The sequence below is a fragment of the Myotis yumanensis genome, unplaced genomic scaffold (genome assembly GCF_028538775.1).
Source record: "Myotis yumanensis isolate MYYU_CA2020_CCGP unplaced genomic scaffold, mMyoYum1.0.hap1 SCAF_1, whole genome shotgun sequence".
Taxonomy (NCBI): domain Eukaryota; kingdom Metazoa; phylum Chordata; class Mammalia; order Chiroptera; family Vespertilionidae; genus Myotis; species Myotis yumanensis.
Window position 1 is genome coordinate 232,561,935 of NW_027223752.1, and position 26,241 is coordinate 232,588,175.

Genomic DNA, 26,241 nt, shown 5'->3' on the forward strand with positions numbered 1-26,241 from the left:
TATGATATTGCCTCTGCCTTTTGAGGTCCTTGAGACTAAAGATATGCTGTTATTTTGCTTTGCACCCCCACCTCCTCACATAGCACTCTGCATAGGGCATAAGGAAAGAGGCAGGGAAGGGGTGCAAGGGGAGGGAAGAGTTAAGAAGAAATGCCAGTCAAGTGCCTGTGTATTTTTTTTGTCCTGTGTAATTTTTTTTCTAAATATATTTTTATTGATATCACATCAATGATGAGAGAGAATCATTGATTGGCTGCCTCCTGCACACCCCCTACTGGGGATGGAGCCGAAACCGGGGCATGTGTCCTGACGGGGAATTGAACTCTGACCTCCTGGTCTATAGGTCAATGCTCAACCACTGAACCATGCTGGTCGGGCTCCTGCAATTAAAAAAGAAAGAAAAGAAACAGATTTTTTTGAGAGAGAGGAAGGGAGAAGGAGAGAAACAATGATCGACTGTCTCCTGCATGCCCCCGTGGGGGATGGAGCGCGCAACCTGGGCATGTGCCAAGACTGGGAATCAAGCCAGCAACCTTTCACCTTTCAGTGGTAAAGGGATGACGCCCAACCAACTGAGCCACACTGGCCAGGTCTGTCTGGTGTAATTTCATTGCTCCTCTGTGACTTTTTTGGAGAAAAATGGACTTACTTATGACTTCTTATTGCACAGCACATTGGATACATGAACAATGAATTTGCAAAGATGAACGTGAACCTTGATGACATTATCCTCAAAAAAGAAGGAAAAAGAAACCTTCTGGATTTCAGTGACTCGGGAGTGGAGCAAATCGATTATTACACTTACTTGACTGAGGTATGTGTGACCCATGTGTCCACAAGTGGTCTTTGGGGGGAAATTAGAACACAAGTCTTTTTTAGTCTGTTTTGATTTACTTTTTTATTAAGATGAAATTCACATAATAGAAAAGCAACTATTTTTAAGTGAACAATCGCTAGTGTTCAGGATAATCGCACTGGGACACAAGGCCCCACCTCTGTCCAGCACGAGAACACCTCCATCGCCCAAAAACAGAGCCCTGTGTCCCTTCAGCAGCTGCCCTACATCCCCCCTCCTGGCCCTTGGTCGCCACCAACCTGTGCTCCATTTCTATGCATCTACCTGTCCTGGGTAATTTGTTATGAGTGGGATCTTGCAGGATGTGACCTTTGTGTTTAATGGCCTTCACTGACCCCTTCATGTAGCCCACCATTTTTGAGTCTGCAGACTGATGCTCTATCCACTGAGCCAAACTGGTCAGGGCTAAGGTCACCATTTTTGAGGTTCATCTGCGTGACAGCACGTGCCAATCAGTATTTCTGTTCTCCAGGTGGTCGCATAGTATGGTCGCATGGGTCTAAAGACGAATGCAGACACTATGCATGAGTGTCTGCCCGACTTTATGGACCATGTTCCTTCTGTTGCCTATTAGACGTTATTAAGATTTTAAAAAACCATAGTCATGACATGGTTCTTTTTAATCTCTTTTTTTCAGACAGGTAAATCGTTAACCAAAGTGAATCTCTTAACATATGCAAGTGGTTTAAAAGAACACGCCGACAAGTTGGTGAGTCCCGAAGGCCCAGTTAAATTCTGAAATCACTGTCAATATCCAATGCCAACATGGCTGATAGGGGAGCTACTGAGCGATTCCTCACACCACAAGGAACCCCTTATTTTAAAAAAATATTTTAACTTATTTCAGAGAGGAAGGGAGAGGGAGGAAAGAGGGAAACATCAACAATGAGAGAGAATCATTGATCAGCTGCCTCCTGCATGTCCCACACTAGGGATCAAGCCCAAAACCTGGGCATGAGCCCTGACCGGGAATCAAACTGTGACTTCCTGGTTCATAGGTCAACTCTCAACCACTGAGCCACACTAGCCCGGCAGATAATCCCTTCTTGACAAACACTTCTTCAAGTTTCCATCAGCAGCCACAGCCGCATGGCCCAAAAATCTGTGAGCGTGGGAAGGCTCCCATGGTGGCCTTGGGGTGCACGCAGCTCTTCCCGAAGCCAGTGCTTGGTGCTGGTGCCCGTAATGGATTTATCACTGGCTCTGTTTCTCCTCAGCAATCCCTCCTCTGCCAAACCCATTTGCATACGTGTTCCATGCAGCGCAGGGGATGTTAACTAAGGGCACGGGAGGAGATTCCGTGTGGTCCTCCATATCACTAATAAGACATGGCTGAGGGGTCCAGCTGGCGTGGTTCAGTGGTTAAGTGTCGACCTATGAACCAGTAGGTCATGGTTCAATTCCCAGTCAGGGCACATGCCCGTGTTGCAGGCTCAATCCCCAGTGAGGAGTGTGCAGGAGGCAGCCAATCAATGATTCTCTCTCATCGTTGATGTTTCTATCTTTTTCTCCGTCTCCCTTCTTCCCTGAAGTCAATGAAAATACATGGAAAAAAAAACAAGTGTCCCCATTCGAGCCTCCTTCATCAGCATCCCTTTCATTGGCTGCTCTGCTGGCTGGAGACAAAATGGTCCCTTTCAAGAAGCAGCGGAGCATGGGCTGGCAGCAGGGGGATGGGGGGAGCACCTGGGGTCTGGAGGAAGACCCAGATGAAATCCTGACTCAGCCACTTCCTAACTGTGGGACCCTGGGCAAGACATTTCCCCATCTGTGTCCTAATTTCCTCACCTGTGAGACGGGGGCAGGAGGACCTTTACCCCTTCATACAGTAAACCCTACTGAGGTGTGAGTTCAAGAAGATGGGCTCAGCCAAGCCTTGGTTTTCTCATTGCAAAACAGGGACATGGGTACTATAAAGTGACTTATAGCTCTGTTACGGGAGGTGGGAGAGTGGGAACACAGCCCAAGGCGCTCAAGATGGCTAATGAATGTGGCTTAAAACTCATAGCTCGTGAGGCCCCTCCTGGCAGCTCCCAGGCCCACAGATACCATGGCACAAGGGCTGGGCATTCAAGTGCTCTGCCATCTGGAAAAATGGGGTTGATCTGTGTTTATTTCTTCCCTCTGTAGCCCCCTGGAGTCTTAAAAGAGTCCCTGACAAGGAACGTAATCAAGATCAAAGACATTCACAATATCAAGGCCCTGCCTTTGGAACTGCAACTGGTAACAGTCAGCCTCTGGCATCTCCCTGCAAACTGACCACAGCCCATTCCACTGGTGGGCTTTCCTGTGGCCCAAGGACACGTGTGCATGTCACAAGGGTCAAATTCGATTGGCCTCAGGCCGAGAAGCTGAGCTATTTGGAGAAGCATATTAGCTCACTTGACCTCAACTTCAGAAGCTACTAGAACTAGCCTCTCTTTTTCTTCTAACTTTTTAATTCATTAGCGTATCCCCAAAATCCTCTTACTGAATTTTCTTAATGTTTGTGCTGTGCTCATCACAATTTTCTGCCATACTTGTTTATGCCCAGCACAAATTTGTTCATAGGTGTGTGTGTGTGTGTGTGTGTGTGTGTGTGTGTGTGTATGTATTATTGACTTCAGAGAGGAAGGGAGAGGGAGAGATAGAAACATCAATGATGAGGAGAATCATTGATTGGCTGCTTCCTGCATGCCCCACACTGGGGACTGAACGCACAACCTAGGCATGTGCCCTGACCGGGAATCAGACCATGACCTCCTTGTTCATAGGTCAATACTTAACCACTGAGCAACACTGGCTGGGCCAAATTTGTTCACATTAAAAGCTGGGTTTTACATGTCCCGTAAATGCCTTCCTTCAAGCAGACTCAGGGCTCCATGGTCTTTTCAGAGCTGGAGCAACCTGTCTACAAATAGGCAAGTTATTCTGTACTCATGACCCACAGTGTAAACCAGAAGTTAGCTAACTCTGGCCCTGAAAACCACAGCCTGTGGGCCAAAGCTTGCCTGTTGTCCTCTTTTACAAAAATTTTATTGGGACTCAGCTGTGCTCCCTTATTCACAGATGATCTGTGGCTGCTCTTGGCTGCAAGAGCAGAGTAGAGTGGTTGGGATAGGGCATGGCCCGCAAAGCCTCAACTCTTTACTATCTGGTCCGAAACTGATAATGTTTGCCAGTCCCTGTTCTAAACCATACACCTTGAACCACTCGTGTTGGGCAGCTTTACTTTAAGTAACAGACTTGTATGCTGTGCGCTGCCCTTTGCGGCTCTAGAATATGCATCCTGGTTTCCCAGTTCCCCACATAGAGGTGTGTGCGGCACACGGTACTGGAGACTGGTTTTTTTGTTTTGTTTTTCAGAATGACCCATTTCAGAGTAAAGTTGGGTTTGGGTGAGGGGGGTGCAAAAGGTGTGTGATCTTGCTGCTTCGTGTCATAAGCTGGAAACTATTGCCTCTGTTTATTTACTAGAAAGAACTACACCGTCAAATTCAGGAGCTTCAACAAAGAGGCAGTGGATTGAAGGCAAGGATGTGTTTTCTTTTTCAGTCATGGGTCTTATTATAAAGCGCATACAGACTTTCAGAGATGTTGCTTTTTCAGGTACTTTACATTTTTAAAAAGTCTCAATGACTCACTTATTTTAAATGCCAAACCGGGTTTTCCTACCATGATTTTTTGGTAAGTACTTCTATCAGTACAAACCTCATTTTGGCACAAGGTTAGGCCCATGGGAAAGCTGCACTTGGATGTGTAGGATGCAGACTTAGAAGATGCACCAGTCACTTTCACCAAGATAATGCTGCCTACCAAAGAGCCTTCAGGTCTCAGTGCCTTCTCACCACAGACTTTCACTGTTGGGTGGACTGTAGGCTTCTCCATACATTGCCTTCCCTAGAGACCAGCCTGGAGTAGCAGTTTCTGTCTGGGTTGCCTCATGTCCTCTGAGTGCAGAACAGGAATTTAGAGGATGAATGGGAACACAGGTTGCCCTTTAAGCCATTTCTTGGAACCAGTACATGGCCACTTCCTCTACGTCCATTGGCCAAAGCATGCCCCACGAACATGCCTGTCATCACCAGGCAGCTGTGACCAACTAATACAGTTCACCACAGGGGCTCTCTGAGTTGGAAACATTTCCACAACAGAAACTGAGCTCCCGGGCTGTGTTGCATTCAACTGTAGCCACCATGTCAATGGGCAGCTCAGGAATATTCCTCATTTAATGCAATGGGCTGCCCTGAAGGTTTTGAAGGTTAGCCCCACCACAGAAAACTTCATGTCCTTCTCTGGGCTTTCCTCGGAGCTCTGCATGTTTACCTTCATCATAGGGATTCTTGCCATATTTGACTGGGTCTCACCTGCCCACCCCACTGCTCCAGTAAACTGTGAGCTCCTTAGGTGGCCCTTGGTCTTCTCTCTGGGCAGCACTGAGCCTGCCTCTTTGTTGATGTACCAAGGTCTGACTTAGTTCCTCTGAAGACTATTAGGTTTACTCTGCTCTGGACCATCCCTGTACCTTCAGTCATGGTTACCATTTCATAAGTGTGTGTCCCATGCCAAGGGAATCTAAGACAGACTGGTGACCTTATATAGATCCTGTGCCACCCCAACACACTTCAGAATTAAGGGTGACAACAGGCAGCTATGCACTGACCTTCAAGAGGGGCAGGTGGGGGCAGAAATCCACTCTCGACTCACTGAGGTCTCTGGGCACCTCTAATTTGCACCAAGCTGCCCTGTGGGTAGGCAGTGGCCTTGCTCTTATTTGTGTGACAGTGCAAAGCATGTGGACTTTGGAGCGAAAGTTCAAATTCCAGGTCTTAGGCTTCCCAGCTTGTTCACTGGGCAGAGTCAGCCCCCTCGCCTATGAAGGGGCATAACAATACCTTCCTTTTGTCCTTGTGAGTATTCAGTGATGTGATTCAGATAAAGGACCTAGCCCAGTATCTGGCTCAAATGCTTGCTACATATCCATGTCCTTCCTCCTGAACCTCAGAGCGTTGAGCTGGTTCTATGGTCCCCTTGCCTTACAAGCTGTGGTGGCGTGGGATTGAATTAACAGCACTCACATCAATACTCAAACTATCTGATGAAACCCTTTTATCACTTGACACCATGTTGATTGTTGCTGTGTTTTCCAGGTGAAAGTGACCAATATTCTTGACGCTTTGGATTCTTCTCAGAAATTTATCACAAACGATCTTCCATCTATTATTATTGAAGTAAGACTTTTTAAAAAATAGTTTTTCTTTCTTTTCCTTTTTTTTCTTTTTTTGTTAATCCTCACCCAAGGATAGTTTTCCATTGATTTTTTTAGAGAGAGTAGAAGGGATGGGAAGAGACACAGAGAGAGAAACATTTATGTGAGAGAGACACATCGATTGGTTGCCTCCCGCAAACACACCAATCAAGACTGGGGATCGAGCCTGTAACCCAGGTACATGCCCTTGACTGGCTGAGGACTGACACTCTCATCACTGAGCCAAAATGGCTGGGGCCAAAAAAGACATAAAAAAAGAATCAGTATGCCAATAAGTAGATATGTGACCATAACTACCTGACTCAGTAGAGTATCATCCTAACAGTTTTCCTACTCTTTGATTTCTTTCTAGGAAAGTAAGGAGTATGCAGATATAATCGTTTCATATTTTCAATATTATCTGAACTGGGCCAAGATCGCTGTAAGTAGCTTCTCTTTCATGACCATACGAAAGTCATGTGTTAGAACAGTCATTTTCTAGGTTAAAATCAGAAGGAAATAAAAATCAAATTCCTGCCCTAACCTGTTTGGCTCAGTGGACAGAGCGTCAGCTTGTGGACTCAAGGGTCTCAGGTTCGATTCTGGTCAAGGGCATGTACCTTGGTTGTGGGCACATCCCCAGTAGGGGGTGTGCGGGAGGCAGCTGATCGATGTTTCTCTCTCATTGATGTTTCTAACTCGTTATCCCTCTCCCTTCCTCTCTCTAAAAAATCAATAAAATATATTTTTTTAAAAATAAAATTCCCAGTAATTTGGTGGGAGATAAAGAAAAAGACCTTGAATGCAGGGACCACAACTGGAGGCTCCATGAGACACAGTACAAGTGCCATGCACACTGGGTGGCTCCTTGGGCCAACCACCAGGTTGGAGAATATGCCCCTTCTTGTCTCCCCCGGCAGCTTCCTGGGCTCACCTTCCTCAGAGGGATCCTTGCCACACTTGACTGTGTCTCCCCGAGTGAACCATGAGCTCCCTAAGATAGAGTCCATTTGGAGCTTGGTTTGTACACACCATGGGCAGCACTGAGCCTAGGACATTGTTGGGTAGTCAGCTAGGTGTGGTTTAAACAACAGAGATTTATCATATCACAATTCTGGAGACCAGAACTCCAAGATCAAGGTGTTGGTAGGGTTAGTTCCTTCTGATGCCCGTCTTCTTGGATTGTAGATAGCAGTCTTCTTTTTGTGTCTTTACTTGGTCTTTCCTCTGTGAGTGTCTGTCCAAATTTCCTCTTCTTTTGTAAGGGCACCCATCATGTTGGATTAAGGTCCACCCTAATGATCTCATTTCAACTGACTTGTCTCTTCAAAGATAGTATCTCCAAATATAGTTTTGAGGTACTGGGGTTAGGACTTCAACATGTGAACTTTTGGGGAATGCAATTCACTCCACAATTGTTATATCTCCATGAATATATCAGAAAAGTTGAAGAGCAAAGTTTCCAGGGGTTTTAAGGTAGCACATTGCTCCCAGCACCCAACTTTTGTGGAATATGGTGTCTTGAAAAATGCCTTTTGTCATCTTGAGCTCTGGGCTGGCTTCCCTCGAGGATTATTCCATTGGGGGAAGGTAATGCTTGCAGCTGACTAACTCGGGTGGGTGCTGCCAGCCAAATGGGCTTGAAGAAGTTGAGTAACTCGGGAAAATTTGGGCTACGCCTGAGAAGCCCTGCGCTTCTCAAATCCTATCCCTGACCCTTCACCATATGAGCCAAAACTGCCTGGCCATCTTCTTCTTTTCTGCCCTACCCCACATTCCAGCCACACTCCACTGCTTGATTCCCTGAAACTTCCACATTTCTTTTTGTAAAATATATTTTTATTGATTTCAGAGAGGAAGGGAGAGGGAGAGATAGAAACATTAATGATGAGGGAGAATCATTGATCAGCTGCCTTCTACTTGAGCCCCCCCGGCCCCCACTGGAGATAGAGCCTTGACTGGGAATTGAACCATGACATATCATTCATAGGTTGATTGATACTCAACAGCTAAGCCATGCTGGCCAGGCAAATGTTCACATTTCTCCATGCGATTCCTTCTGCATATCATATCCCCCTTGCCAATCCCTGCCTCTGGTACCCACTCTCCTGCAGTTGCTGGGCCATGCACCTGGTCCTCCTTTAAGAGACAGCTTCTTGATGTGTGTGCTGACACCTCCTCCCATGCCCCAGGTGTGAGGGCCTCGGGATCTTCTCAGTGCCAGCATCCAAGTGAGTGGTGGTGGAGGAAATGCATTATTGTTATCACCACCATCGCCACTGCACATCTCCTCCACTAGACCAAGGGACCACATTTGGGTCACATTCATACCTGTAATACAAAGCAAACACTCCGGAACCAAAGCGAGTCTAGACAGGAATGGCTGTGTTATACGCGAGCCACACTGTGGGAATATTAAGTGGCCATTTGTACAAAATGATCAGAGCCACACCACGAGACTTGGAGAGAAAAGCAAGATGCAGAAAAACATACAGAATATAAGCTGTTACCCCACTTTCTGTAAAACTAACAGAAGCCTATACAGAGAGTGTGTAATGTTGTTTGAACTTGGAGAGACATAAGGTTATTAACATGGGTTGCCTTGTAAGGTCTATAGGTGAGCCAACCAAAGATGGAAGAGAAATAAGACACTCTCTATTGTCTATATTCCAATGTTTTTTGAGTGAATGAATGAATGTAGCTCTTTTAAGTCAATGGGATTGGAGCATCTGTCTGGGATTCACTGAACTTATTTACTTTCACCTCATTAATGAGTACATTGTTTTCTGTCTTCTAGAACAAGGTCAGCAGGTACTGCTGTTTTTGTAAATGAAACTTTATTGGCACTCTTCCACACCCATGTCTGGATATTGTCTGTGGTTGCTTTTGCCATGGCAGAGTTGGGCAATCTCACCTGCAAAGTCTAAACTATTTACTCTCTGGCCCTTTATAGGAAAAGTTTGCTGGCCCCGGTTCTGAAATGTGCACTTATTAGTTAACCAGCTTTCCATTTTCTTCCCACATCCTTTGTCAGATTCCAAAGGGGTCAGGTAAGAATTCAGACTGAGACACTTCGCTGGACAGGTATACATTTTTTTTTAACAGGAGGAACATCAGAGTTTCATACATGTGCATGGGGAATTCACGTAGACATGATACAGCCATGAAAAGTCCAACATTGGGTATGCCGGGCATTTTGGACAAAGGAGAAAAGGGAGAGAATGGGGTATTAGATTTCAGAAGTGGCGATTCACAGGTAGTTGAGGAAGATCGGAACCCACGTGGCAGGACAATTCTTGCTGGCTGACTCAGAAACAATGGGCACTGGGGCTACCGAGCTGCCAGGCACCTGCCTGAACCCTCCTGTTGACCATGCTTCATTAGGCTAAGGCAGCATCCTAAGACCTCCTTCGGGAAGCAGGCTTCTCAGTCTGACTCTCAGGAGAGGGGGTGCGGAGGGTCAAAGGTTCTTTCTTAGTCTTTTGTTTCTTAATAAACAGCTTAAAATCAGTATCTGAAAAAGCAGCTTCAGGATGGCAGACTTTTGATTCCTTCCATCACCATGCAAGTCCCCGAGCAAATGCCTAGGGGTGTGAGCTAGAGGCCCAGGTTAATCAAGGGCAGCTTACACACGCGCGCTGTTCATTTTCTGCTGGTGGCTCACTGGTCCATGCAGGAAGGAAGGCCTGCAGTCCTATTCCCTTTTCTTTTCTTTTTTGTTTTTTGTTTTTTTGTTTTAATGCTTAAAGTATTACAAAGAGTATTACATATGTCTCCTTCCCCCCGCCCCTCCTCCCCGCCCCTTGACATTCTCCTGGCCTCCCCAACCCCCCAGTGTCTTATGTCCATTGGTTATGCTTATATGCATGCATACAAGTCCTTTGGTTGATCTGTTACCCACCCCTGCCGCCCCCCCCACCCTCCCCAGTCTTCCCGCTGTAGTTTGACAGTCTGTTCAGTGCTGCTCTGCCTCTGTATCTATTTTTGTTCATCAGTTTATAATGGTCTTTATTATCCATAAATGAGTGAGATCATATGGTATTTTTTTTTCATTGACTGGCTTATTTCACTTAGCATAATGCTCTCCAGTTCCATCCATGCTGTTGCAAATGGTAAGAATTCTTTCTTTTTTACAGCAGCATAGTATTCCATTGTGTAGATGTACAACAGTTTTCTAATCCATTCATCTGTTGATGGGCACTTAGGCTGTTTCCAGATCTTCACTATGGTAAATTGTGGTGCTATGAACATAGGGATGCATATATCCTTTCTGATTGGTGTTTCTGGTTTCTTGGGATATATTCCTAGAAGTGGGATCACGGGGTCAAATGGGAGTTCCATTTTTAACTTCTTGAGGAAACTCCATACTGTCTTCCATAGTGGCTGCACCAGTCTGCATTCCCACCAGCAGTGGACGAGTGTTCCCTTTTCTCCGCATCCTCTCCCACGTGAACTTTTTTATTCTCTCAGGGGTCCAGTAGGATGGGTCCTGTTGTTCCAAACTGGAAACTGAGGCTCAGAGAGACTCAGTGCCTTGCTTTCAAACACATACTTTTATATGTCTTCGAACTCACCCATAGAAACCAGCTCTCAGCTCCGGCTCTCAGCTCCAACTCTCAGCTCTGAATCTTAGCGGACAGAGATCGGTCTTGTGAAAACAGGCCAGAGGAACACGGCATGCCTGGCTCTCATGCATTCGTGGCTCTGGCTCAGAGTCTGCCTGTGTTTCTTTCCCCCTCAGATCATGGAGGAAATCGCAGCCTGCAAACCTGTGGCCACTGCTTTCAATTCTGCTTTTGACGTCTTTCTGTGCAACTACATTACCAAACCCATGGTGAGAATTTCATCTTTCAAAATAAGGACAGGCGACAACCTCATTATCTTTGATTCTCCTCCCCCCAGGATTGTACTACACACTGTAACATAAAATAGTTTTCTGCTCAGGTGTGTTACATTTAGACCTAAAATCTAAAACGGAAATGAATATGTTCTTGTACCTAATTCACTAGAAAAGTCCAAGACTTAGCTGTGATTCTTTGTTCCTTACTAGAACGGTGTTCACAGAAGGTAGGAGACTCGCGTGAAGAAAACTATTTGTCCAGAATAGTTGGAAAGGAATAGTCATTGGTGGCTTTGGGTGGTTGTCGTTTAACCCAAGCTGCCTTTGCCTCACGGTGGACTGGGAGGACTGCTCTAGAGTTGCCTACAGGACTAGCCTAAGGCACAGGATGAATACTTGAACCTCTTCTGGGACCTGGCGGGTTGTAGATTCACAAAGCAGGACACATGAAAGACCCTGTCTGGGCACACACAGCATCATCTGATGGTGCAGCTGATTCAGTTTTGATTGCTGAGCAAGTTTAAACAACGTTGGCTGTCAAAGTCAGTGGTGTGGCCGTGGCAGACTGAGGCTGACATCCTCCAGAAGGAAGAACCAGCGCTCAGCCCCAGCCGATGCTGCCATGCGGGAGGAAGGGCTCGGTGTTATGAGACATGACTTCAGACTTTTCAAGAAAAGACATGAGTCCAGATTTCTCTATGAAATCTGACTTGGGGATATTGGCAACTATTTAAAAAAATACTTTAACATTGCTTTTTAGACAAAACAGGATTGAATCCAGCTTACCAGCTACCTTAAATATTGGCTCAATTAAACATGGGCCATTTGTTGCCCTGATGGAGTAGCTCAGTTGGTTACTAGTAGAGCATCGTCCTGATACACCAAGGTTGTGGGTTCAGTCCTCGGTCAGGGCACATGCAAGAACCAACCAATATGTAGGTGGATAGTCCTAGCCGGTTTGGCTCAGCGGACAGAGCATCGGCCTGCAAACCAAAGGGGATGTACCAGTCAAAGGCACGTACCCGGACCAGATTGTGGCCGGGGGCGGGGGGGGGGGGGGTGTACAGGAGGCACCTAATTGATGTGTTTCTCTCATATCAATATTTCTCTTTGTCTTTCCATCTCTCTTCCACTCTCTCTAAAAATCAATGGAAAAATACCTTTGGGTAAGGATTTAAAAAATGAAAAAAATGTAGGTGGATAGGTGGAACAACAAATCAATGTTTCTCTCTCCCCCCCTCCCTTCCTCTTTCTCTCTAGAGTCATACAAGTTAAAAAAAAATAAACATGGACTGTTTGTTGAGAACCTAGTGCACACTAAGCATTGCTATGTCTTCTTCACACAGTATTGTCATAGGGTGAGGATGCTGCTGTCCACGGTTCAGAGGCGGGACAAAGCCCAGAGAGGTTCTAGTCACTGTAACATCAGAACAACTCACCAAGGGGACTGGAGCCCCTGCCTGTGGCTGTCCATGCTGCATCCTTGGCAGCACAGGGGGCTGGCTCACAGCTATTTTGCATGTCCTAGAAGCCAACCTGGCTCCCTCACTTACCCTCTCTGTTACTTTTTCTTCAAGCTTTTCAAAAGGGTTAATGAATTATAATAATTTGTAGCGTGTTACCCGGTGGCTGGCTCCTATCAAGTTCATCAGTGGGTTTCAATGAATGAAATTAGAACTCATTTCTAAAAACTGCAAAATAGAATTCTTTTCCCCAAGTAACTGTTGTTTCCCATTTCCCATCTTCATGCATGTAATCCTCCCGGTTTTCTCCTTTTCCCTAGAATTTGTTTTGGTTTGGCATAGGAAAAGCTACCATACTGCTACTTCCGGCTATAATTATTGCTGTGAAGCTAGCCAAGTACTATCGGAGGATGGACTCGGAGGATGTCTACGAAGAGTAAGTAGGAGCAGGCGACTTGCAGAGGCTGGGGGGTCACTTCCTCTGCTGCTGCCCACACAGAGATTGCTAAAGACGAGCTCTGATGAGATGAAACTTGTTTCTTTTTCTTTTCTTTTCTTTTCTTTTAATTACTGGGTCATCTCTGTTCAGATATTTTCTTTGTACCAACTTTCTCGGGCTTGATTTAACTATTTTTTCCCTGCTTGCTTACTCTCCTCAGATTCCTTAACCAGCCTTCTTATTTCTTGTTTGCAGTTCTGTCTCGGGGAGTTGGCACTTGACTTTGTAGCTGTTTTCACTAGTTTGCATTTCGACCCTGTGGTCTGCCCTTCACTCTGAGATCTGCGACCTTGTACACTTCATTTTCACATCACTCATCTCCTTCTCAATCTGTATTTCTCCTGAACTGGTTCCGTCAACATCATATTAGACTAAAAACGTGGGGCGGGCGGTACAGCTGTTGAGCTATGATAGTAATTTAAAAGAAATAATTGTATTTTTTTTTGTATTTTATAGTGATGAAAATATACCCATGAAAAAGTAAGCCTTTTCTTTTTTTAAACCGTGTTCTTAGGATGGGACTGGGTGGATCGGGGGGTCTTTATTATTATGCAATGGACTTTTTAAGCTAAATTAATAATGTCTTAAAATTACATAACAACAATAGATATGTCCAGATAAAAATAAATGCCGATGGCTCTTAAAAATGAGGACTGGCATATGGATGCTGAAGAAATACTTGCTGAATTAATGAAAAGTGTATGTTAAATGCAAATATATAAAACGGTTGCTTTAATATTTGGTTCTTAAAGGGAGCACATTTGCCTTTGTAGATTTAACAAGTGGTCACATGACCGTTTATATGTTGTCTCTGTAATCCATGATGTCGCAACTTCGTCTTAGAGATAATGCGGTGTTTGGGGGATGTTTGTTTGTGTTGCAGTATGTACAGGTCAGCCTCTAACCCTCTATGAGCAAAGCTGGTGAACAGATCCAACTGCACGGTTCTCGGTCTGCAGTGTCTCCAAGTATTGGAAGAGAAACCGCCCTGTAGGAGTTTACAGATTTGGTGGTAGCGTCCGAAACATGCCCTCATGGGCCCAGGGCACAAAGTGTGCCCCTGCTTTCCACCTTTCGAAGAGGGGCTTTCGCCATCTGAGTCTTCCCTAAGAGTTTAAATGTGTAACACATTCATTCATTTTCAGTTTAGCCTTTGGAACCAGACATGAATTTTGTCACATTTCATTGCACAAAAAGTTAGACTTGTAGTTGGAAGAAGTTCACAAATAGCAGATATGAGCGTGAACAATAAAAGAATGGTTTCCAAAATATGACTCCAATCTTCTTATTGAAAAAAAAACTTCTTATTTCAATATCTTCTTCTTGAAAAAATAGTTACCATTTAAGGCACTGTATTATTTTTTTAGGGTGGCTATAACAAAGTGTATAAACTGAGTGGCTTAAAGCAACAGGAATGCATTCTCTCTTGGTTATGGAGATCTGAAGTCTGAAATCAACATGCGATCAGAGTTGGTTTCCCCTAGAGGGCCCGAGGGAATCCATGCCAGTCTCAGAGCCTGATGATTGCAGGCAGTCCATGGCGTTCCTTGGCTTGTGGACTTAGCACTCTGATTTCTGCCTCTCCCTTCACATTTGTTTCTTATGAAGGCCCTGCGCCTTTCACCTGCCCCCTCATATAATCCTCACCACATCTCTATGAGGTCAGCAGTTGTATTTTATTGATAAACTGAGTGCCTGAAGTTGACAGAGGCGAGTGATCCAACATCACACAGCCCTTAAGTGTCCAGGTAAGAAGAGGATCCAAGCCCCCCATCCCACGGCTCCTGGTTCCTAGCACATGGACAGCAGAGGCTAGGGTGGGTTTGGCACAGACCATTTCCTAACGTTTCAATCTAAAACCACCAGATAGGTATCCAGTGTTTTCTGATGATGAAATGCAATGTGAATCAGCACTGTTCAAAGTGTGGCCTGAGGGCACAAAGCAACTGGATTACGTGGGGAGCTCTAGAAATACTAATTCTCGGATTCCAACCCAGACACACTGAGGGTGAGGCCCAGGAATGTGTATTTCTTAAAATATATTTTTATTGATTTCAGAGAGGAAGAGAGAGGGAGAGAGAGAGAGAAACATCAATGATGAGAATCATTGATTGGCTGCCTCCTGCAACCCCCACACTGGGTATCAAGCCATAACCTGGGCATGTGCCCGGACCGGGAATAGAACCACGACCTCCTGGTTCATGGTCAACGCTCAACCACTGAGCCACGCTGGCTGGGCAGGAATGTGTATTTTAATAAGCTTTTCAGGTGAGTCCAAAACACAGTATACTTGGCCAAGCTATATTGCAAATCACCATAAAGGACAGGTCTTGGTCTATAGCCCAGGAAATGCGACTATGCCCCATCACAAACAATGGATTGCTGCAAAGCAGCCTGTGTCTATTTAACCCAGGGGTCCTCAAACTTTTTAAACAGGGGGCCAGTTCACTGTCCCTCAGACCGTTGGAGGGCTGGACTATAGTTTAAAAAAAAACTATGAACAAATTCCTATGCACACTACACATATCTTACTTTGAAGTAAAAAAACAAAACGGGAACAAATACAATATTTGTATTTGCATGTGGCCCGCGGGCCGTAGTTTGAGGACCCCTGATTTAACCTCTGCAGGAGGGAAGGCAAAAGGCAGAGCCAGTCCTGAGAGTATGTCCAGGGCTAACCACTAGCCCCAAAGCTGACCATCAGTTTGAAATGTCCGTCTCCACTCCTCTCCTCTCATGTAGGGGCTCCTACAGGCCCTCCTGCCTTTCCTGAACTGCTGCCAGCACCCCCCTAGGTCTGATCAGTGATTTTCACATATCTATTCTAAATGAGCATTTATTGCATTGCTGTCTCCCAGCTAGATCGCTAACACTTTGTGCACAAAGCTCCTGTCTTGATTTCCTTTGGTTTCCCACCATGTGTTAGAGGAAAAATGGACCTCAGTTCAATATGGCTCTCCCTTGAGAAGCAATGTGAGCTCCCTTAGCCTCATCACCTCTTGTAAATGGGGCGAGGATTGCCCTCACCTCATTGGGTGGGTGTGATGATCAGCATGATGCCTGGCACTGATAGATTCACAGTGGAGCCCATGTCACTCACCCATGGTAGGCTTTCAATAAATAGCAGATCGAGTTTCCTTGTGAGGCAGTAACTCCTTGTCAGTAGGGCTTCAAGCAAAGGCTAGTCAGCCTACATGTGTGATGTCCAGAAGGGGAGTCTCCATTTGGTTCCAAGAGAAAAGGAAAGGGAATAGGTATAGTAGGAGTATCTCTGTCTGCCACTTCGACAAGAATGGCACTGACAGAATCTGTCTGAAGTAACTATTTTTGGAACTCTGGTGTCTAGTAAAGGCTTGCAAATTCCAGGGGAAGGCTTGCATGGTAAATGATTAACTTTGCTCAATTTCAACCCTTAGCTCTGCTGCTCCTACCCATCCCTGACCCTAGTCCATGTGTTCCCAGAGTAGCTTGCACACAGACTTTGAGTGCCAGGATGGGTGGTGAGGACCCTGTCGCTCACCTATGAGAGATGTGTGTTTGAATCACTGATTGCTGCTTCCCATCACAGAGGTGCACACACTGAAGTGGGCAGCCGCTGTTGCAGCCCCTCTGAGAACCAGCTGCTATAATTCTCACACATCTGGCTATGTAGATAGTCCACAACACTGCCCAAACGGTCTATCCAGCCATCAGACCAGCAACACTATCTATCCCAGTCACGCTTTCAAAGTCCTCTCTATCTCTTGCTGATGTCATCAGCTGAGAACGAAAGGGAATATGAAATGTCTATTGAATGGCATGTTCATTAGCCCTTTGCCAGGAATGGTGTGATGTCATATGGCTGTAATTGACCCTGACAGCCAGAAATATGGCAGAGCTCAGTCTCAAGTGCTACTTTGGTGTGGCCAAATCTGTCACACCTGCTACCCAGGCAAATTTGTTACAAACTGTGGTCAGTTTATACACAGGGCTCAATAACACCTAGATGAGGCACATATTATCTCCTGTCCCCAAATAGTCCAACTCAGTCTGGGCTTTCCTTTTTGGTCATGTTACTTTTCCTTTCCTGTCTCAGGAATCAATATTTGAGCCTCAGTCCTTAGTACCCCCAAGAATTGACTTGGGTGGCTGATCCCAGATCTGCTCAGGACTCAACACCCCTGTTTTTATATGAGTCAGAATCTGCTCCTAAGCTGCTATCCCCTGCTCTCCCTTGGAGCCTATTAGCAGATATCATCAGTGTAGTCACCATCTGGAAAGAAGGCTCGTGCCACTACTTTTGCCATACACTGGTGGCAAATGGGAGAATTCAGGACAGTGTTTGCAGGTCCAGGTGATCTTCCAGGCAAACTGATCTTTGATATTTTGTGCCAAAGAGATTGAGAAAAAAGTACTAGACATGCCCAGTAACAAAGTCTAGCAAGATTGGGATTATAGAGGCAACAACTGAATTTTGTTGGTGATATTCCACCGTGGAAACAACCATTTGGCTTTAGGTGAAGCAGAAATAACTTTCCAGCCCTAGCCGGTTTGGCTCAGTGTATAGAGAGCATCAGCCTGCAGACTCAAGTGTCCCAGGTTTGATTCTGGTCAAGGGGACATGCCCAGGTTGCAGGCTTGGTCCCCAGTGGGGGGTGTGCAGGAGGCAGCCAATCAATGATCCCCTTTCCTCGTTGATGTTTTTTATCTCTCTCTTCCCTCCCTTCTTCTCTGAAATCAAATATATATATATATATATATATATATATATATATATATATATATATATATATATAATAACTTTCCAGTGTGTTAAACCCCTAAGTTGGGGCTTTATTGTTATAGCAACTGGCATAACCCAGCTAATACATTCCACTACTTTAGAGGCTATAGGACCTAGTCAATGACACATACCCTGTCTGAGCTCATATAGGCACTCAGTCAATATTTGTCAAATTAATTGAATTTATACTTTTAAACTGATTGCATTGAACTATACCATCATCCCTAATACATATCCTCCTCTCACATTCAATGACCTAAAGATTATTTGAATGTTGGGCCAATTTGGGCACTGGGCCAATTACTGACCTTTTCAACAACCATCCCACTCCCTGCAGGAAGGATTTAAGAAATTCCTGAGAGATGCACCTGGCTCAATTAGATGACCCTACCTAGAGCACCGTAGCCTTTCCTCCCCATAGTCATTACCTGTATATTGTCATGGTTGACATCCTTGTCTTTCCCCCTGTTGTCTGCCTTCTCTTTGAGGGCAAGGATCATGTCTCCTTGGCTGCATTCCAGTCCATTACAGAAAGACCCTGGGACATGCTCATTGCTTCATGAGTGCTCTTTAAATGAATAGAAAAATGAATGAATGACAGCAGAATGAAAGATTACATTAGAGGCCACCCCACTTCCCTCACTTCCCCTAAACAGCCAACAACATGTGCTAGTCCTTTCCTCTCTGGTCCTGGTGCCATTGTCCCTGGATTCCCTCCCAGGCCTTTGTAGAGCTTGTTTCTGGTGCCTTTCATGTACTCATCTTCACCTCTTCATATGACAGAAGTAGCAAGTCACAAGCTGATGTGAGTGGTGACTTGCAACATTGACAGAGAAAAAGAACCACTTTTCCAACTTTCTAGGGTGGCAACCAGCACTCTTGATAAAGAACATAAGTTAGAGACTGAAAATTCCAAAAGAACACTCTTCAATGTTTTCTTCTGCCCCAAATATGGAGGTGGTGAGCATGCACATGTGTGATGTATGTAAGTGCATGTTTGTGTGTGTGTGTATAGAGGGGCATAGCCATCTGTGTGCTTCAGAATTTTATCCAAAAGGAACAGATATCTTTAAATCATGTCTAACCTGTTTCACAATGATTTCCTTTTTAAAAGAGGTATGAAAAACCTGGAGATGATCAATGAACTTACCTTGTATGATTCCAACCATATGGCATTCTGGAAGAGGCACAACTATGGAGACAGGAAAAAGATCAGTGATTACCAGGGGTTAGAAAGAGGGGACATGCACAGATGATTTTTAGGACAGTGAAAATACTCTCGATGACACTATGATGGTGAGTATATGTCATTGTACATTTGTGACTATCCACAGATTGAACAACACCAAGAGTGAACTCTTGGAAGAAGCATGGACTTTGTGTAATTGTGGTATGTCAGGAAGGCTCATCCTCTGCTACAACTGTACCACTCTGGTGGACAATGGAGACAGGGTGGAAAGCAGTGTCAATGAGCAAAAGGGGATGGGAGTGGGGTGTACTTTCTTTACTTTCTGCTCAATTGCGCTGGAAACCAAAAACCATTCTTAAATATAAAGTTTAGAAATGATTTTTAAAAAACATTAGATAAAGAGCAAGGAAGTTTAAACAAAACATGGACTCGAGTAATAATTATCAACAGAGAGGTTACCAACAGGGAATCCTGGGTGAGATGTGGGGCAGCGTAACTACTAGTATCTTGAAAATATTTTGTAAAACCAATAATATATATATATATAATGAATGAGAGGATGAGAAAGGAGAGAGAGGGAGGGAGAGAGAAGATTTATCCAAGAATGATCCTTACTTTTTTAAAAAAATATATTTTATTGATTTTTTTCAGAGAGGAAGGGAGAGGGATAGAGAGTTAGAAACATTGATGAGAGAGAAACATCGATCAGCTGCCTCCTGTACACTCCCTACTGGGGATGTGCCCACAACCAAGGTACATGCCCTTGACCGGAATCGAACCTGGGACCCTTGAGTCCACAGGCCGATGCTCTATCCACTGAGCCAAACCGGTTAGGGCCTTCCTTTTTCTTTTTAATACAAATATTAGAAGGCCTTAATTTAATTCTTCTTGAATTGTGTGTCAGGCATGTTCTTGGGTGACCTAAGCCTCAGCTCCACATCTGTACCACAAGGATCCAGGCTGGACTTTCCTTCACGGATTCTTGTGAACAAAGTGAGGCGCCTTTATGTAATCCATTGTCCATGAGCCAGTGATGCCCTGGATCCTGGGAGTATAGGGAGGTTGTAGGAACCTGCTGTGAACAGTCATTCTGGGGCTCCAAACCCTGTCCAGTTTCCCCAGTGCCCTGTAGTAAAAGTATAAAATTTTCTCAGTGTACCTAGATGTGAAATAGTACAGGGAAAACACATTAGCACAATGCCAGTGCGTTGTAAGCACTTACTCGGGTGACCGTCTATTTCTCTCCATGAACATCCATAAAAACGTGGAGGCATGGGCAAGATCAGGGGCCAATGACACTGATAGAAAGAATGTTGTCAGTATATGAAGTCACTGTTTGAGCTGGATCTATAAGGATGAGCCAATGTGAGCCTAACAAAGTAAGACTGGAAGAGCATTCCAAGTATGGGGAACAGAGAAGCAAAGGCAGGAAGTGGGCAAGTGAACTGAGTATTCAGAAAGTGGTGGATGAGTATCCTAGTGTGGCCAGATTGTTGTCGTTGTTTGTTTGTTTGTTGTTGTTGTTGTTGTTGTTGTTGTGTGTGTGTGTGTGTGTGTGTGTGTGTAAATGAGTTTGGAATGACAGGTTGAGTCAACAGGGAAAGGTCTACATAGCTTGGCCTAATACTGTGCCCGCCGTGCTTGAAATAGAAAGATCAAGGCAGAAGTTGGGATGGGATCACAGGAAGGCTGAAGGTCCACAGAAAGCCAGAGGGGGAAGTCCCATGTTCCCTGTCAAAGCTTAGAGAAACATTCTCAGAAAAGATCCTGGAGTCCACGTGTTTCCTTTAAATATGCTTTGTGTTCTGACCTATAGTCTTCTTCCAGAAAAAAAAAAAAAAGCTGGCTGCGTCCTGAGGATCAAGATGAATTCCTCATTATTTCAGAGGCCACCTTGATCTATATCTCCCTGTGGAACAAAGCTGCTTTATCTTGTCTACGTCCAAATGACGTAGGAGTGGGAGTGGGCAACGCTGACTTCAGTGACATGCAGGTGGGAGTGTCTTTGGCCTGTGGCCAAAATGTGGCACTGTTTCCTAAAACACCACACTGTGAGTGCCTATTTGGGGAGTATGTGTTCTATAAGATGGTGGTAGGAACCATGAGGATGGATCTCTTCATGAGCTGATTTTATAAGAGGCTTAGAGCTTGGGGAAATGGCCACCTCCAATGGCATTTATGTAAAGACCCTTTGAACCTCTGAGTAAACCAGTCAACATCCACAGCTTGAGTGGAATCCAACCACAATTAGGACTTTTGGTGTCTTTATTGTGGGCCAGGCCAGCACTTTTAGAAAATTTCAATTAGATGGCAGCTCAATTCCATATACTTTCATCTGGATATTGGGACATTTCTTAAAAGTTCAAGAACTCTCCATTTGTTTCAAAAAATCTATATACAAAAAAAATTATGACTTCTGAAAATACCAACCCCAATGCCACATGTTCTCAGCCAACTGGAGCTGAGTGCTGACCTTACTACCAGGACCTACCCAGATTGCTACAGTCCTCCCTGCTCTTTAGTGTCTCAGCCCCAAAGGCAGGTCGGTTGCCATTTATTGCCATTTGTGTACTATTGTTCTTCTTATGGCTGAGTTAAGAAGAAAAGTACAACTTCTTGTGCCCAGATATGAAAAGGGAGGTGGCAAAATATAATGAGGTCCACATCTTCTTTGGCAAGTGAGTCTCCTTCTCTATGTTTAACATCAAAATGAAATATGTCTGTTTTTAAGGAATACAGCTGGAGTCCCCACTATGAAACAAGTCATCCTCATTTACATTATGCCCATAAATAATTTAGTAGGAAAACCTAAGGGAGGTACTGTGATTGTCCTCAATCTGTAGATGCACACAGAGGTTCAGAGAGGTTATGTGACAGCTGTGACAAGGGTTAGGTGAATGCTCTGTCATTCTGGTATGAGACTGCCTATCAAAGGTTGACCAGAATGAAGATCCCATGTGTGACCTGACGGTGAATTTCTTCAGCAGAAATTCCCAGATCAGGAACTCACTCCCTACCAGCCATTCTGAGGCCCTGGATTCCTCTGCCCAATAGTCACTTCAGGTGCCTCAGTGAGAACAGAGACTCAGACACTGAGATGTGTTTCCCAGCTCATCCACTCATCAACCCAACATTTACTGAGAATGGCAGGTAGGAAAATATCAGACAATGGATGCAGGGAGTCCCAGATTTAACTCTGGGCTCCTCATCCTTCTGGCTGTGTGACCTTGGACAAAACCTGAATATCTCCATGCTCCAGTTTTCCATCTGTAAAATGGGGTGAATCACCGCTTCCCATATCATAGAATGGATGTGATGAGAACAAACAGAGAGATTTTGGTAAAATGGACCTAGCACAGTGCTTGGCAGCTATGATTATTTTTGTTGTTTATAACTTTCTCCAGAGATATTGCTGCATCAAAGAGTCCCTCAAAGAGGGTCTCGGCGAGGCTGAGCTGTCCTCCCAAACTGGCTGCTGGGGGAAGAGGAAGGGCTTGGAGGGCGCGGTCTAATGCCCTGTGTGTAACCCTCCGCCCACTTTACACCAACAACTTTCCCTGCAGGTGCTGGCTCCCTCTGAAGGGGCGTGGCTGGGAGGAGTGTGAAGAGAGCTGCACAGATGTGTGCCCTGTGAACACCCTGTCTGCCTGGGCTCCTATAAAAAGGGCCTCCCCTGCCTTGCACTGCAGATGAGACTTGCTCTGGCACCCGGAATTGCACTGCATCTGCATACTCAGAACAAGGTAAGAGCCTGGCCCTTTAAGAGTGTGCTTGCCTGCCCCACTTCCAGCTTTCCTCATAACCTCAAGTTCCTGAGGTCTGGATCCTAGCAGGGGTCCCATTGCCATGAGGAATGAGTGGGTCTTCATCTGGTATACCTAGCCTCACGCTCCACCTTCCTTTGGGACCCCACATGCCTATGACTGCCTTCCCCTTTCTCAATCCTAATAGCATGTCAAAATGCCTAGGCTGGAAATGAGATCAGGGCCATTTCCTAGGCCAGCCTTTTTTTAAAAAATAAAATTCAGTATTTTCTTTTAAAACGGAGCACCAATAATATGATTCATCTTGCCATTGTGAATTAAGCCAAACCAAATCTTGAACTGTTCATGATTGCTCTTTTATTTCTTGCCAATATTTTTGAAAGGCAGAGTAAGGTGAAGGTGAGAAGGGTGGTATAAAGGACCATAGAGATAAGTTCTGGCTGCCTGTCTCAGCTTTGTCACTTGCCCTTCATGGGATCTTGAACAATTTATTTGCCGGTCTGAGACTTAACTGCCCCATCTGTTACCTGGAGAGATTTATTATTACCTGCCAAAGAGCACGCTTGTGTGGATCAACAGGTGAGACTCAGACACTGGTCAAGTGCACAGAAATGCTATTTTTCTTCTCCTTTTCAGTGTAGTTTTGTTGCCCACCTGACATAATCCATGTAGGTTGGCGTAGCATTTAAGGTCATCCTATTCATTCAATGATTTGGGTTTTTTTGTGTGTTTTTTTTTAAATAATTGATTAAGGGCATTCTGTATGCCCAGGATTGTGCTAAGCAGTCTAAATGCTCTGGTGGAAATTCATTCCTATCTACCCCGGTTCACTTTGCCCAGTCAAATTGAATGACCTCCCCTTCTTTATGCCTTTTCTTGGGTTCTTACTTCATCCCAATTGCCCCTCCTCACAAACCCACCCATCTCAGAGTGTACAAACCTCGTGCATGTTTAACCTTGGGTCAAACATCACTTTGCAGGTCATTTTCTGTGTCCTTTCTCATAGTGTGGTCATCTGATTCCATGTAGAACTATGATATAGAAATCCAGCACATTGGAGCTGGGGGAGTGGGCAGTTATCTCATGCAACGCCTTGATTTCCAGATAAAATAACTGAGACCCAGAGGGAGAGAGTGACTTGCCCAAGATCAAGCTGGGGACACAATTGGGACAGACTCCTGATCAATACTATTTAGAATCCCCAAAGAGTTGCCTCTAAGTTTTTAAGATGTGAAACTTTCTTATTTACCTTGGTATATTCAACATATAGTCCGGTGTGTGGCATACAGTAGGTGCTCCATAAATGCCTGTTGAATGAGTGAATAAAAGCATGAGTGAAAGAGCAAATGAAGTGAGTGAATGAATGGGGCTCAGAGAGTGGTGAAGGAAGGAATGAAGGGTAGGAAATTTTCACATTCAAGACTCCAGTCAAGCAGAAATATGAATAAACAGACTGCTTGTCTAGTAATTCCAGAAATCAGAAGGATTCTTGAACTTACTCCTAGGCAGGCAGGCCTAGAGTGGAGGGAGGGTCAGCTTACAGCCTGTAGTGCGAAAATGCTGCCCAGCATTGACTCACCTGCCTTTTGTCAAACAGGTTCCCACCAAACTAAAGACATGAGGATTCACAGCCTCACCTTGCTGTCCTTCCTCCTTCTGGCCGCTCAGGTGTTATTGGTGGAGGGCAAAAAGGAAGTAAAGACAAGAGGTGGCAGCAAAGCCACCACAGAAAAAACACAGACGCTGGGCAAGCCCTTGAATGAGCAGAGAAACCAGCCACCCAAGCACCTAACCAAAGGCAAGTTTGTCACCCAAGACCAGGCCGACTGCAGATGGGTGGTGACTGAGAAGGAGGAGGGCATTGTCCTGAAGGTCGATTGCACCCGACAGGATAACAAGTTTTCCTGTTCCTTTACGGGCAACCCAACTTCGTGCCTGGAGTCGACCAAAAAGGGTGCCTATTGGAAACAAATCGGCCGGAGCCTGCGCACTCAGAAAGTCATCTGTGGGGACTCAAAGAGCATCCTGAAGACCAGGGTGTGCAGAAAGAAGTTCCCAGAATCCAATCTGAAGTTGGTGAACTCTACTCTAATTGGGAAGAAACCCAGCCAGGAGACAATGGAGCCCTCTCCCAGGGAGCAGAGCATGACCAATGAGGCCTCCCTCATGGAGCCTAACAAGGTCAAAGAGAACACCCTCGCTGGCCCAGCAGACTCCTCCATCAATCCCGAGTGTCTGGAGGACCCAGACATGATGAACCAGAAGAAGGCAGCCCTGGAATACTGTGGGGAGTCCTGGAGCTCTTTCTGCAAATTCTTCTTCACCATGGTGCAGAGTGAATCATGTTAAGGAGGTCAAAAGAGAACAGAGCTCCATTAGGTGCATGTCCAAGCCTTCAGGATGCTGTAAAGCTCTCCAATTTCCCTGTGAAACGAACATTTCTATGAGCGTGCAGGAATTAAACAGAATTTGTAATTTTTTTGTTTTTGGAATTTGCTTTATATTCATTTCCTTAGGTGTGATTTTCAGAGGTTGTTGACTGCAATGTTTCCATGGCCCACAAAGCTGTGTGCATCTGAGCAGTAATGACCACTCTTTGAGCTGAATGAGCCAGAGGGATGATTTCAGTGTGATGCACTTTTGCTTAATTAACAAAATTAATAAAGCTCTGTGCATTTTTCAAAAATTTTCAACCATTGTTTGTGTCTCTGCATCTAGTTCCAACAAACTCATAAGCAGGCCTCCACGTGTCAGTGCAAAAAATATCTAAGGAACGATTTCCTGTTCCCCATTCATCCCAAGTCATCCCATAAGGTGACCCACTCCAAACTCCTATCTTTACACTTTCATGCCTTGCTCTGTGGTGTTTGATGCTCACTGTACTGATTTCAAGTGGGACACCTTGGGGATGGGTGAGACACCTGTCAGGGTCTCACAGATAGTAGGCAGGATTTGAACGTAGGAGGTCTCCAAGCCAAGTCCACATGCTGGATAAACACCCTCTACGGGCAAAGTCAGAGCTGCCCATTGCCAGCCACCATATGCAGGACCCCTGATCTTGAGTAGCTCATTTCTAGCCTGAGGGAGAGAGATCTGCATAAGAACAGTGCCCTGTGATAAAGGCTCCATGGAAAGAATGGAAAGGAAAAAAGCAGAAGAGGAAGAAGCTACTGGAAGAACTCAGCTTGAGCTTCACGGAGGGGATGATACTGGAGCTGGAATTTGGAGAGAGTATCTTTAGGTAGGAAACAGGGTAGAATGGAGGCACTGTAGACATATAACAGCATGTATAAAGGCAAAGACAGGAGAGAATTATAGAGGCTGGGAGAGGCCACATGGCTGGAATGTAGTGGGGTTCAGGGATGACACTGCTGTCAATAATTTACATGTTAGTATGAAGAATCTTAAAGTGTTTTAATGCTATAGCTGGGAAGAGAGAATTAACTGTCCCCAATGCCTTGTCACAATTCCACAAAGAACAAAAGTGAGGAGTTGGAGTTGGTAAAAGCACTGTTCTTTAGAGCCTCTTTAGGATTGGTGGCAGGGAGGAATGGCCAGTGGCGTGGAAGAATGTCATTTTACCAGGACCTACACTGAGCATTGTCAGCCTCAGAGTTGACAGTCTCAGATTCCGTTTGATT

The 26,241-nt window shown here is 45.1% G+C and overlaps 2 protein-coding genes across 8 annotated transcripts in view; both read left to right on the forward strand.

The window, feature by feature from the left end:
• Nucleotides 1-14,162, forward strand: part of PROM1 (prominin 1) — an 80,635-nt gene extending 66,473 nt beyond the window's left edge. For 4 of the 7 annotated variants that reach the window (XM_070399061.1, XM_070399035.1, XM_070399078.1 and 1 more), the window contains 10 exons: nt 671-814; nt 1,494-1,565; nt 2,987-3,079; nt 4,313-4,366; nt 5,986-6,066; nt 6,457-6,525; nt 10,825-10,917; nt 12,707-12,822; nt 13,342-13,365; nt 13,769-14,161. In XM_070399061.1, the coding sequence (XP_070255162.1) occupies nt 671-814; nt 1,494-1,565; nt 2,987-3,079; nt 4,313-4,366; nt 5,986-6,066; nt 6,457-6,525; nt 10,825-10,917; nt 12,707-12,822; nt 13,342-13,365; nt 13,769-13,799 (777 nt within the window). In that variant the 3' untranslated portion in view covers nt 13,800-14,161. The other 3 variants (XM_070399087.1, XM_070399069.1, XM_070399046.1) reach the window with 3 other exon arrangements.
• Nucleotides 14,163-17,710: 3,548 nt separating this feature from the next.
• Nucleotides 17,711-25,296, forward strand: FGFBP1 (fibroblast growth factor binding protein 1). The gene is made up of 2 exons (XM_070399099.1): nt 17,711-22,579; nt 24,198-25,296. The coding sequence occupies exon 2, from the start codon at nt 24,218-24,220 to the stop codon at nt 24,947-24,949; it is 732 nt and encodes a 243-aa protein (XP_070255200.1). The 5' UTR covers nt 17,711-22,579; nt 24,198-24,217; the 3' UTR covers nt 24,950-25,296.
• The last annotated feature ends 945 nt before the right edge of the window (nt 25,297-26,241 follow it).

Excerpts from the sequence above, each read along its gene's own strand:
- FGFBP1 (XM_070399099.1), top strand. The coding sequence starts at position 24,218 with ATGAGGATTCACAGCCTCACCTTGCTGTCCTTCCTCCTTCTGGCCGCT.